Here is a 12725-nt window from a genome sequence, read left to right as displayed (position 1 = left end):
GCAACCTTCTAGTGCTTGAAGGCTGCCCAGAGAGGTTGTGGATGACCCATCCCTGGAGGTGTTCAAGGCCAGGTTGGATGGGGCTCTGGGCAGCCCAATCTCATGCGTGGCAACTACCCATGGCAGGGGTTTTGGAACTAGATGATATTCAATGTCCCTTTCAATCCAAGCCATTCTGTAATTCTATGATAACTCTATGATTCTATGACTCTGTTCTATGGTTCATTACTTTTGTTTTTAGACTGTACTAGGGAATTTTCAAATAGGTTTCCAGTGAAATGAGATAAACAGAAGCAAAATAGAACAGGCCTATAAAATAGCGCTGCCGTGTGCTGTTGTGCTCCTTCCTGATCTCCAGGTTTGAGCATTTTTGATGTCTATGCGCCATCTCTTGTTTACTGTTAGATGTAACAGGGTTTTGTTTGATTGTGCTCAAATAACATTTTCTTCCCTTTCCTTCCCCTCCCTCAGACCATTGCTTTCACTTACCTGTCAGGTGTGCTGTTAGAAAAACTGGAAAGTTCTTCCAGTGCAGCTGCAGGAAATGGTGAGAGATGTTCTCTAGATGAACGAAGCATTGTGGGATACTTGACTTAGCTGTAGACTTAGATACAGCAAATGTACTGCGAAATTTTACGAGTTCTGAAAACAAGTGGAAGGACTGAGGAAAGACTGAAAAGGGAGCTGAGCTGCCACTTCTTCTTTAGATCGATGCTTCGTTTTTATGGAGGCACATCTGTCAAGTAACACAGTAAATCAAGCTGCCAGAATTTTCTCAGTGTTTCTAATCTCTTTCTCTGTTCTACTACTAGAGGTGCGTATTTAGAGACATGTTGCACAAGACAACATTTTTTAGGGCTGTCTTCTTTGAACTATAAGGCAAGACCTTTACAGGGTTACTTATCACATATTTCCCCAGCTGTGATGTAGTCATACACTCTCTTGAATACAGTCAGCGTGCTGTACAACAGCTAGCTGTCCTAATTACAGAAATGCTAGAATAAAGAATGTAGAGATTATGCAGGAGTTGAAAGCTAATGTTCAGGTGGCCAGTGTCCACATTATTTCCAAGTTATAAAATAGCTAGAGAATCCTGAGTGCATTAATGGAAAGAAATGCTTTGATGTATTTACCTTATGCAGAAGTATACCAGTAGATTGTCTTCAGAACAGTCTTGCATTCCAAAGAATTGAACACAGCATGATTTCCCAAGATCACTAGTGTGTCCTAGATAATTATAGTCTGACTAGTGGCTGTGAGAACTGCAGTAGAATAAGCATGTTAATTGCCTTCTTAATTTGTCTCTTCAAATTCATTACTTTTAGTACTGTCTTTCCACAGTTACCTTATTTTTTACAGAAAGGGTCAGTTCTGGGAGCCTCAGATAACACTACTACTGCGCTGCATCTTGGCCTCAGTTCAGTAGCTTCAAAGCAGAGCAGCAGCTATGTGAGATGTGCTCAACTAGCATGCTTGGGTGTTTTGGAGGATTGTGGCTGCAAGTAACAGAGAATCACAGAATCGCTGTTGGAAAAGACCTCTAAAATAATCTAGCCCAACCACCAACCTGCCCACCAAACCATGTTCTTCAGTACTTCAAGAGGTTCTCCTGGGCCCACTGCCCAACCCTGTCTAGCCTTTCTGGAAAACACAGGCTCATTTCCCATGGGCTGCCTCTTCCTTCCAGTCTGTCCCATCACACGACTTGCCCAGTCACTTTAAGATTTTCACCTCTTCTAAATCTGGTTGCTTTTGCCTCATTTTCCTTATCCCCAAGTTTGAACAGCTGTCCCAGCCCTGGAGCCTTTATTAGATATCAATCAGTCTGTCTTCTCAAATGAAATGTGCCTTCTATGACAGCAGCAGTGGAGTGAAGAGGTCAACAGCCCCCACTTGCTTAATAAGGGAGTGAAGTTAGTGGGCACAGAGGGTTTGGTTGTTGATTACACCAAATCTAATCTATGGACTGCAAAGCTTTATTACAGAGATCCAAATTAAAAAATCTTGCTCCAGGTCAACCCTGTTCTCTTTCTTCATTCAGAAGTCTAATACACAGGTTGTATGTTTTACTTTATTGGGCAGTCAAGACATACCTTCATTTTATACAGCAGAAACCAGAAGATATAAGAGGATTCACTTAACAAGTACCAAATTAAGCACCAAAATTACCAAATATAAAAACTAATTCATTAGCAAGTACCAAGAGATGTGGAACTGTTGGAGTGGGTCCAGGGGAGGCCACCAAGAGGGCTGGAGCATGTCTGCTATGAAAAAAGGCTGAGGGAGCTAGGCTAGTGCAGCCTGAAGAAGTCTCTAGCCTTTGGCTGCCTGAAAGGAGCTTACAATCAGGAGGGAATGTGACTTTTTACATGGTCAGATAGTGACAGGACAAAGGGGAACAGTTTTAAGTTTAAAGGGGAGAATTAGATTAGATGTTAGGAAGAAATTACTTACTTAGAGGCACTGGAACACGCTGCCTGGAGAAGCTGTGAATGCCCCACTCCTGGAAGTGTTCCAGGCCAGGCTGGATGGATCCCTGGGCAGCCTGATAGAGTAGGTGGGCAACTCTGCCCACAGCAGGGGATCTTTAAGGTTCCTTCCAAACCAAGCCATTCTGTTACTCTATGATTCTATCAATTATGAGGCTGAGCTTCTTTCTTCAACTTAAAAATACTCAAGATTTTTAAAAACATTTTGGAGCTTACATTCACTGTCTTTTAATCTCTTTCATTTTCTTCCCTCTTCCTGACCCAAGAATAACAGATAGAATAACAGATAGAATAACACTGTGATTATTTTGTTCCAGTTTATTTTTGAAAAAACATTTCAGCATAGAAACAATAATTTTATTGGAAGTAACAAAACTGCAGGAAGATTTAGCTCACACTGCTGCACAATGTATGTTTTGCTATTAGAAAGCTGCTCTCTGGCTAGAATTCCTACAACTACAGCTGCTTTAAAGCTGCTCAGCAGTTTGTGACAAACAGCATTTTCATTTTTCTAACATACCAGCAGTTGTACACCATGTGTGCCAGACCTGCAGCTCTGAAAGAGGAAGTGGTAAACGGGAGGTACAAAACTAATCTTTCAGTAGCTGTGACATTCGTTTTTGTGCCACTGGCACTCACAATTTCCAAGGGAGCAACTCCTTCCACCTCATTTCAGTTTCACGGTAGGCTCACTTGGAGTTTTGTCCTCGTTTGCCTCTAATTCGTTTACCTCCTGTAACTCATCCTCCAGCTCACAGTCTGACATCGATTCAGCGCTATCGTCGACGTAATCAGCTTCATATCTGCCCAGTAAGTATTTCTGTGGTGTAATGTCATCGTCGGGAATATTCTTTGTTTTCTTCTTTTTCATTTTCTTTTGAATCTTAGACAGCTGCTGCGCCTGGCTTTGCGTCCACGGAACACTTTCTGTAATTCTTGACAGTTTCAGTTTTTTGTATTCCTTTATCTGCTTATTCAGCAGTTCATGATCAATCCCAAAAAGATTAGACCGGATAGGTGAGTCTGAAGATTGAGTTGCAGAAGAGAATGATTCACTGTGAAAAGGTTAAAAAAAACAAACAAAAAAAGTTGTCATTTTTCCTCGCCTGTGTATTAATTAAGGAGCAATACTAATTGGGACAAACAGGAAGAAGGGATATCACTGGACCACGCGTCTGGGGACTGCCTATATTTAAGCTTGTTAGCATTTCAACAGGCCTTAAGTGGGGAAGTAAATAAAGCAACTACATTCCAGACAAAACTGCCAACAGAATGAGCACTGGACCTGGGAGGAAGTTACACAACTCCTAGGTTTTCCAAGAAGTGAAAAAACCTGTGCTCAGAAATATTAATTAAACCAGACTGAAGTATTTCATGGGAAATATATGGGAAAGACTATCACAACAGGGATTTTTCCCCCAAGAAATTTCTGATTTGCAACTAATGCACAGCCCTGTGAGACAAAGAGGCATAAAAAGTCATTCCCACTGAAAGACTACACAAGTGGAGGCTTCTGGTTTTGAGAATGTCCAGCCCACAGGATCTAATTGTTCAACATTATACCTCAAGAGCTATAAAACAATGCTAAAGTAATGTTTAGTTAATTCAGGGAGACCTGTCAGTAAACTCTACTCATGTACAACCATAACTATCCAAACTTCTACCAGTATAAACGCATTGTATTTATACTGGTAAATGTAAGGCTTTTAGAGCCATGATGAGTCCATCAGCAAGAAAGAAATATTCCTGCTATGAGCACTTGTAAAAAAAAAAAAAAATAAAAAATAAAAAAAATAAAAAAAAAGTAATTATTGCAAACATACTGAGTCTTAAATTCCAAGTTCCAAAATTATTGCTCTCACAAATGGTACTCATAGCAGAATAAGTACTGGGTCCCAAGTCTTGTTAATACGTTGCTCCAATTATAGATGTCAAACAGCTGATTGTAAAGACCATGTTCTGTTATTACCTTAAGGGTTAGCTGCTTCCAGAAGCATACACACTACAGCATTACAAACTGCAATTCAGCCATTTTCCACAGCTTAACACAGGTCCACTTACATATAAAAATATAGACTTTCTGTTTCTATATTTGCAAACCTGCAGGGAGATACCTGTGCACGATAACCGGAGACAAAATAGCCCATAAAAACATCTGCTCTTAAATATGAAAGTAAATCAGACATATATAAGAAGAAATATCTTCCCTCCGTTTTAATAGGTGGCTGTAACACTTGCAAAGAAAGCTTAAACCACAAATTGAAATGCTACATTTAACTTCCTGGATAATTATTTCTTTTTTTGTCCCAGGTTATCCTGTAGGTTTGTTTATAAAAGGGCTCCTAGTTGGTACGGGCTTCCACACAGTATCTTTTTTTCTGCTTCTTATACCCTGCTGCTATGAGACAACTTCAGTTACAAATCTAACTAAAATACACTTTGTGTCACATCAAATAATCTCCAACTTAAACTGGCCAACAGAGGTGAAAACAGACATTTGTATCCTTTTGATTCAAAAAGCCCACCTGGAATTATTTTGAGACGTTTCTTCTTCCTGAGGTCCAAAATCAGCAACAGCCAACAATTCCTCAACCTGTAAATATTTAAGACAATAGATGTTAAAGGCCTTGTAAACAATATATTTAGTTCATACCTTAACAACAGACAAATATCAAATAGCATGTATACATTTTTTTCTACATTCCCAAACTGCCCTTTCAATACTGTGAAACATAGAGTCTAATTCTGCACTGCTTGTGAGATGAGTTTAAGTCACATCTGATCTTGTGAATATTTTAGTTTACAGAAATGCCAGGAACTGCTATTCTTCTTGCCTAGAAAGCTTGTTCCAAATATTGGAACTGAGCCATGGATTGCTACTCCCACAATTATCTTTTTTTGCCTTATATATTCTGAACAGCTGGTCAGGAATTGCGTGACACATATAATTACTTTCATTTGGTCTTAGTGCACCTTTCAAAATCCTTTTTCATAACGTTCTTACACTGGGACTTTTTTGCTTTCTGTAAGATTTTGTCTGGTAAATGCAATTTCCTACTTCCCTTTAACATCTAACTAGTAAATGCTAAGTAAAATCTAGCATATCTAGGGCTTACAAAATTTTCCCCATTAGGTACAATTTGTCTCATTTGATATTTTTATTTCTACGTTTATTTATCATAGAAACAGAGAATCATAGAATGGCTTCGGTTGGAAGGAACCTTACAGATGACCTGGTTCCAAACCCCCTGACTCAGGAAGAGTTAGCAGCCACCACATCAGGCTGCCCAGCGATCCATCCAACCAGCCTTGAGCAGCTCCAGGAAGGGCCATTCACAACTCTTCTGGGCAGCCACTTCTCACTACCCTCTGAATAAAGAATTGCTTCCTAACATCCAATCTAAATCTCTCTTTTAGTCTAAAAACGCTCCTTCTTGTGCTGTTGCTATCAGACTGCATAAAAAGTTGGCCTCCCTCCTGTTTATAAGCTGCCCTTGAGAACCGAGGGCCCCAACGCCATCGCCGTGCAGCTTCCTCTCCTGCAGGCTGAATAACCCCAGCTCCCTCAGCCTGTCTTCATAGGAGCGGTGCCCCAGCTCTCTGAGCATCTCCATGGCCTCCTCTGCATCTTCTCCAGCAGCTCCACATCTTTCTTTTGCTGAAGGCCCCAGACCTGGATGCAATACTGCAGGTGAGGCCTCACAAGGGAAGAGCAGAGGGAAACAAACTCCTCTCCTCCCTGCTGACCTCTGTGCAGCCCAGGATAGAGTTGGCCTTCCGGGTTTCAAGCTCTGGCTCAGATCAAGCTTTTCATCTACCAGGACCCCAAAGTCCTTCTCTGCAGGACCATTCTCAAAGCAGTTCCTCTCCCAGCACGTTCACCTATCCAGGACTGTAACATCTTGCCGTTGGTGAACCCCACGAGGTTCACAGGGGCCCACTTTTCAAGGCCTGTCCTGGACCCTTTGGATGGCATCCCTTCCTCCTGTCAACTACACCAGCTTAGTGTTGTCTACATCCCTTCTAAGTCATGGTTTTCTCTTTTTAATGGGAGGTAATTAGGATGGCACTTCCGTCTTGCAATAGTTAAAAATCATTTTCAGCTACGTTATTTCAAGTCCTGTTATTTGAATCTGATGGATTGCTTAAATCTCGAATTTCAAACTATGAAAAGATCCAGCAAAGTGCTTCCCAGGGCCATTCATTGACAGAAACTATGGAGGGAAGGTTTTTGCACATCTTGAGTGCTTAACTGTCTTGGTGGTTGTGCACTGAACTTTAAGATAAGGCAATCCTAGGGTTTTTCATCTCCAAAAAAGTGGTTGTTTAAAGAAGTTTGAGAAACAGTGACTAACAGAGCAGGTTTCATCACAACCAAGGTATCGAGCTGCAGGGATGGACAGCTGTAGCTCCAGCTAATTACGTTAATACCACAGCAACTGTAATGACAAAGCTCTTCCAGAATCACAAGCAGACTGCATACTGTGTCAGTTAGAAGAAGTGTAAGAACAAGTATGAAGAGCTCTCAGAGGTGCTTAGTTCACTTTTATTTTTCTGCTAATGTAGGTGACAAACATTTGCACTGGGGATCTGTACATTGGCATGGAACTTTTCACTATGTTCTAGCCATCTAGACATCTACTGAATTTCTGGAAAGTATGATGCTCTTATGTCTCCCAGTTCTGCTCACATGAGCCCACAAATGACTAACAAATAGCAAATGATGGCCACAATAGCAGCACATCTAAGAATAAGGCAATTAAAGGCACAGAAATATGAACACGCCCTCTTCAGGTAATGCTCTCTAATGCACATCAACAGCTTGGGGATGCAATTTTGCATGAAAATTCACTCACTGGTGCCATCTTTCTGCTTTAGTAATCTCACTCTGTAGTCTTAACAACAGCAAATTCCCAGAAAACATCATTCTAAAAATATTTCCACATCGCGATAGAAAACCTGGAATATTAAAGGTAAGTTAAAAAGTTGGGGGGAAGCATGCAGTGTGCAAAGATGTGCAATTCCAGAGAAAAACTGTAATAATTCACAGTTGTGAAAACATTAGGCTTCAGAAGAAATAAATAAATAAAATCACTGAATAGATTCACTAGCATTTCAAAAACACATCATATTCAAAGTGTGGAACACAGTTCCTCAGAACTCATTTCATACATAATTATGTGTGCTAGGCAAATGGCTACCATATGTTCATTAAGAGTGTAATGTCATATTTTGGGGCTGCTTACTTATTAGCCTCATTATTTCTCACAAGCATCTCTGAATATTTCACTTCAGAAATGTTAACAGTAGCCTCAAAAAAAAAAGTTAACAGGGAAATAGCTACAAAGATTCTTTTACACTGCATAAAAACATTAATCTTACCAAAGATTATTTTCTAAAATGCTCTGGAAGATGAAGAGGTAGGGGTGTAAGGCTGATTTTTAATGGAGCAATTAATGTTTATCTACTGAACATCAGCCCTCTCAGTATTCATACACAGTGCGTATCATAGTACTTGATCATAGAGTCAAGGATTACAGTTACCTCTTTTACAGCTGCAGCTGCTTTGTCTTTTACAAATACTACTGGGGGCATATTTCCTAGGATTCGTTGACTCATCAGAAGATACCTGGCAAAAATGCAATATCAAGCAGTGTGAATACAAGTACAGCACCTTGAGGAAAGATAAAATGCATTAATTCCATGAATATTACAAATTTAAGGATTTTGTTTGCAAAACTTGCAGTCTGACAAATAGCCATTCTAGTTAGTGCTAAGGCACTAACTTTCATCAGTGCAGAACCCCAAATCTGAATGTGTAACACACAAAAACTACTAGCTGCAGATGACACTGGATAGAAATAGCATTAGGTTTGCATCCATTATGCACAGGCTAGCCTGGGTCTTTCCCCTTCTGATTTTCACAGAGTGTGGAAGGAGAGCACTGTGCTGGAGCAGGAATTACAAAACCTAGGGAAACAGGGGAAAAGGAAACAGACCTACAGCATGTTTCAATGACACCTTCTTCCCCATGGGGTGAAATTCTGACCCTCCAACAGACAAGTTGGACTGCAGAGGGTAAGCCAAGCAAAGAGGGAGACAGAAGTCTCCATGGTACCCTGCAAACTCACCAGACCCTGCAAAAAGTGAGTAATCATCACAGTGTATGGCAGCATACTGACATTTGTTTTTTGTCATCAGCACTGTGAAGAATTTCTGTAAGATCAGTCACCATTTCAAGATGTCCAAAGCGTCTCTAGAGACCAGATTTGCCCAGTGAACCTCTAATGTGATATTTGTAACTGCCAATCCTTTTGTGCAGCATCATATTCTGGCCCACTGCCACGCACAGCGTGTCGAGGCCACCATCACTGGGTACAATGAAATGTTGCTTTAACCAAACTCTTCTGTTCTTCTGCTCAGCCCACTCCAAACCTTTGGAAGCACAGACATGTAAAGCTAGCCGTGCTTCAGTGGGAGAATTCACAGCTGGTCTGACACAGCTACCCATCCGAAACACTAGAGCATGCAAACAGGTCAGATTTAGACTGCTAGCAATATTGAGGAACGTTGCTAATACATGGCAAAGAACAGGTGAAGCAGTCTAACTGTCCATCAGGCAGCAGTACCGGATACGTGGAGCACTTTTCCGCAGCACCCCTTCAACATAATTATCACTGGCTGTAGTAGAAGCAGGATTCCAGTACACACGACATGCTGAAAAGTTGGATGCCAGGGACACCTGCAGAAAGACAAAGGTCTCTTTAAAATTTCACATCCATATATGCACATCCACACTTCACATACAGCCAACCTCTGATCTACAAATAAACATTCAGTGATCCAAACTAAATACCTACCTTTTTAAGGGAATCTTCTCTTCCATTCTTGCTCTTAAAAGCCAAAAATACAGTGTCTTTACAGAGCTATGGTTTAACAGCAATTAAGATCTACGTTCAATATCCAAAGGAGCTTTTTTATTTCTGCAAGTTACCGTCCAACCTCCCCTTCCATTGAAATTACACAAAGGAGAAACCTGTCAGCTCCTGTGTGTACTGGCAGGGTACATTTAGTCAGTGTGAGGGTTCTATCATCACAACTAGCCCAGAACAGCAATTTATTCCATGCTGTTTTGGAATACAGTTATTGAAAAGATATGTTGCTGCTAAGAAGGACTCGTGATGCAGCCCGGTCTGTTGTCATCAGAAGCTTGGCTCTGACACTGACAGGAAAAAGAATGGCCTCCATATCATTTGATGGAAACCTCTTGTGGGAACCTCTGGTGTTTGAACCTCCAGCTCACTGACATAATCTTCACTGCATTATGCATGCAATTTAAAAGGCTTGGTATGCCAAAGTCCTACAATTCTGTGATCCTGTGAGATGGGCTACAGTCCTCCTGAAGAACAAGCTTTGAAAAATCAATTCAAAACTGAAAGATCTGCATAACTACCATTCGTCACATCTAGCCACGGTGAGTTACCAAACGTTCTCACTGTGACAACACGCTCAGCAAACTTCTAATAACCGACCCAGCTCAACCAAATGAAGAAGTTGAGGAGGAAGGCAGCATGAACACCTCACTGCATGGCACAGTGCAGAGGTCACGTAGTCTAGAAACCAATTCCTGAAAGATACAATCAGCAGGAAAAGTCAACTCAGAGTTCACTGCCAGGAAAGAAAACTGCATGGCAGTCAAGTCTGCAGTCAATAAGTTAAGAGTGCTGCTCCTTCCTGGGACAGAATGGGCTGTCCATTCCCAAATCGAGTCCGAAACAAGCACACAAACAAACCGACCCAACACAAGCCATTCCTTGGTCATTATGTGAGTAATGTTATGGAGTGAATAAAAACTTGGGTGTTTCAAGCCTGAAGTATGTAAACTTCAACTTTGATACTGGGAAAAAACAAGTTCTGCTGGATAGCAGAAAGCCTTCAAGAGGGTTTACTTTGATAAGAGAAGTAACAGTACCAGATCGGAATTAGCTGAGGAGTAAATCAAGTCTCAGCCACATCTTAGAGCAGCACCAACAACAAACACTGCACCGTTTCAATAAAATCTGCACTACATTTAGAAAAAAGCTGCTTCTTTCCCTCCCTTTAGGGAAAAACAAGTTGTTTTGTCTATAGCAACGTCTCCTGAGAGCAGTGCAGCTTGCCTACAACAGCCAGTATTTTTGTGCACCATCAAGGTTAGGAAAGTGATCCCCAAAGCCCCACAGAGCAAACTACTGTAGGACAGTACACATACTGACAAAAGATCACTCATTTAATTCTAATCCCTTGTCTGAAGACATTCATTCCAAACCCTTGAATTAGGAATTATTACTAATTAATTATGACAGAACTAGCTACAATCAGGTACAAATTTCCACTCTTTCTGAAACCTTGTTTGCCAGTGCCATTTTCTTAATGCTTCTATTTATTTTCTTTTTTAACCTAAGCTCACGTTGCATCTAACCCTCCTGCCATCACAATGAAGCTGGTAAGGGACACAGTGGGGTATTAGCTCTTGCATAGCTGCACAAAGAAAAAAACTCTGGGAAAGACAAATTTATAGTGGTAAAATCAGGCTCCTCCTTCAAGAGCAGTACAGATATTAAACGTCCAACCAACAGGAAAAAAAGTAAAAAATCACACCAGCAACATCATTACTCAGCTGGCCTAAGTGGTGTTAGCGTTATACTGGCAAAGGTCTACTGAACCAGCTGCAACAGTGGCACAGTTCTCCTAGCACATGAGGAAAACCAAGGCTCATCTTGCTCTGCCGTGCCACACCAGCAGCAGTGCTGCAGAACTGATGCATGTTACAACACCCAAGGACCTCCTCTGGCAGACCTTTTACCAGCCTCAAATTCTAATCACAACACCTCAGGAAAAGCTGAAGCTTTTTTACTTGCCTTGCAGATTTCCAGCTTGAGATCATAAACCTCTTTATTAATCTCACAGCTACTCATCATCTCTGCCACAGCTTTATGAATAAGACCATTCAAGACTTTGCAGCGTATGGTATCTCCTCTTCTAGTTTTTGCCGGGTCAGCTTGCTTGGTTGGCTCATATATCTTTAAAGAAAACAACAAAGCAGTTAGTACAAACTCACCTCAGGAAGTTATAGACAGTTTTGTATACTTTCTAGTTTCAGAATGTGAGAGTTGCAGCTACCAACCTTTTTATTTCTTAGGCTTTTCAGTAAAGAATAGTTCTGCTCATAGTTTTGATCTTTATTTACTACAAAACACCTCTCTTTTTTTATTATTTTGTACCAACTTATGTAACTCAAAACAGCTGTCTGAAATACGGTGAGTAATAAGTGAAGAGCATCACTTGCTTGAAAAGCAAACATGAAAGCTTGTTTTCTGTACAGGTCTCACATATTTACGTTTTGCAATGCAGTTTATCCACACAGAGAACTACGAGCACCACTAGAACTAGAAGTAAAACAAATTCCAGCACGTAAAGAAAACAAAGGCAACAAGGTCAGAGGACTGTCATGCTGTGACTGGCAACACAACCTCAGATTGCTAATCAGAATTTGCCTCATTCTGACAAGAACTGAAAGCAGTTCCAATCACTGATTCTCATAGCGTGAACACTATGTTCAATAGAGGAAAACCGGGCAGGAGAAAATCTCTGGGATCGTAAAATCCAGTTCCTTGCAAACACTACGGACACCTTTTCACAGCGATGCACAGCGGAGGACGTTATCCTTCCTCCCGGCACGCACGATCGCATCCCGTGAGCATTTCCTTACCATTCCAGGTCCCAGCATAGGGCTGTCGTACCAGAACTTCTTCCTGCCGGACAAGAACAAGGCACTCGGCGTTACCTGCCAGCGGCTCGGAACCGACAGCTTCCCACCACTCCCGCACACGCCGTGTGACACCGCACCGCCGGCAGCGCTTCCCATCCGCGGGAGAAGCGGGGCGGGGAAGGGCGGAGGAAGAGCGTAAGGCCGCGCAGCTCGAAGACGCCCGGCACGGCAGCGCCGTGACCGCGGTCCCGCAGCGCGGCCCGCCCGAGCCGGGAGCGGCGCGCAGAGGAAGCCCGCCCGCCTCCGGCCGGCCGCCGCGGCACGTACTTCTTTCTGCGGAGCATCTTCGTTAGCGGTCTCCCGAAACCGTGCAGCGCACGGCAACTCGCCACGGCCGCGTTCCCCGCCGCCCGAGCCCCCCACATGCTCCCGGACGGCCTCGGCCCGCCGCTCTCCCCGGCGCCCCCTGGCGGCGCGGCGGCCCC

The 12725-nt window shown here is 42.2% G+C and overlaps 1 protein-coding gene across 1 annotated transcript; it reads right to left on the bottom strand.

The window, feature by feature from the left end:
- Positions 1–2792: 2792 nt before the first annotated feature.
- Positions 2793–12679, bottom strand: RBFA (ribosome binding factor A). Its single transcript, XM_042808840.1, has 7 exons — positions 12568–12679; positions 12241–12283; positions 11390–11551; positions 9119–9231; positions 8034–8118; positions 5015–5082; positions 2793–3544 (listed from the first exon to the last, which is right to left on the bottom strand). Exons 1-7 carry the CDS (start codon positions 12663–12665, stop codon positions 3157–3159), a joined length of 957 nt encoding a protein of 318 aa, XP_042664774.1. The 5' UTR covers positions 12666–12679; the 3' UTR covers positions 2793–3156.
- Positions 12680–12725: the final 46 nt, after the last annotated feature.

The sequence above is a fragment of the Centrocercus urophasianus genome, unplaced genomic scaffold (assembly GCF_019232065.1).
Source record: "Centrocercus urophasianus isolate 14NV4802_14NV808 unplaced genomic scaffold, USGS_Curo_1.0 seq_11, whole genome shotgun sequence".
NCBI classification, from domain to species: domain Eukaryota; kingdom Metazoa; phylum Chordata; class Aves; order Galliformes; family Phasianidae; genus Centrocercus; species Centrocercus urophasianus.
The sequence above is the reverse complement of the archived record's forward strand: the minus strand, read 5'-3'. Positions and strand labels throughout refer to the sequence as shown.

Excerpts from the sequence above, each read along its gene's own strand:
- RBFA (XM_042808840.1), bottom strand. The coding sequence starts at position 12,665 with ATGTGGGGGGCTCGGGCGGCGGGGAACGCGGCCGTGGCGAGTTGCCGT. Across the intron at positions 9,232-11,389 it reads TCAAGCTGGAAATCTGCAAG|GTGTCCCTGGCATCCAACTT; the intron begins GCAAGTAAAAAA and ends GTCTTTCTGCAG. Across the intron at positions 5,083-8,033 it reads CAGCTGCAGCTGTAAAAGAG|GTTGAGGAATTGTTGGCTGT; the intron begins GTAACTGTAATC and ends AAATATTTACAG.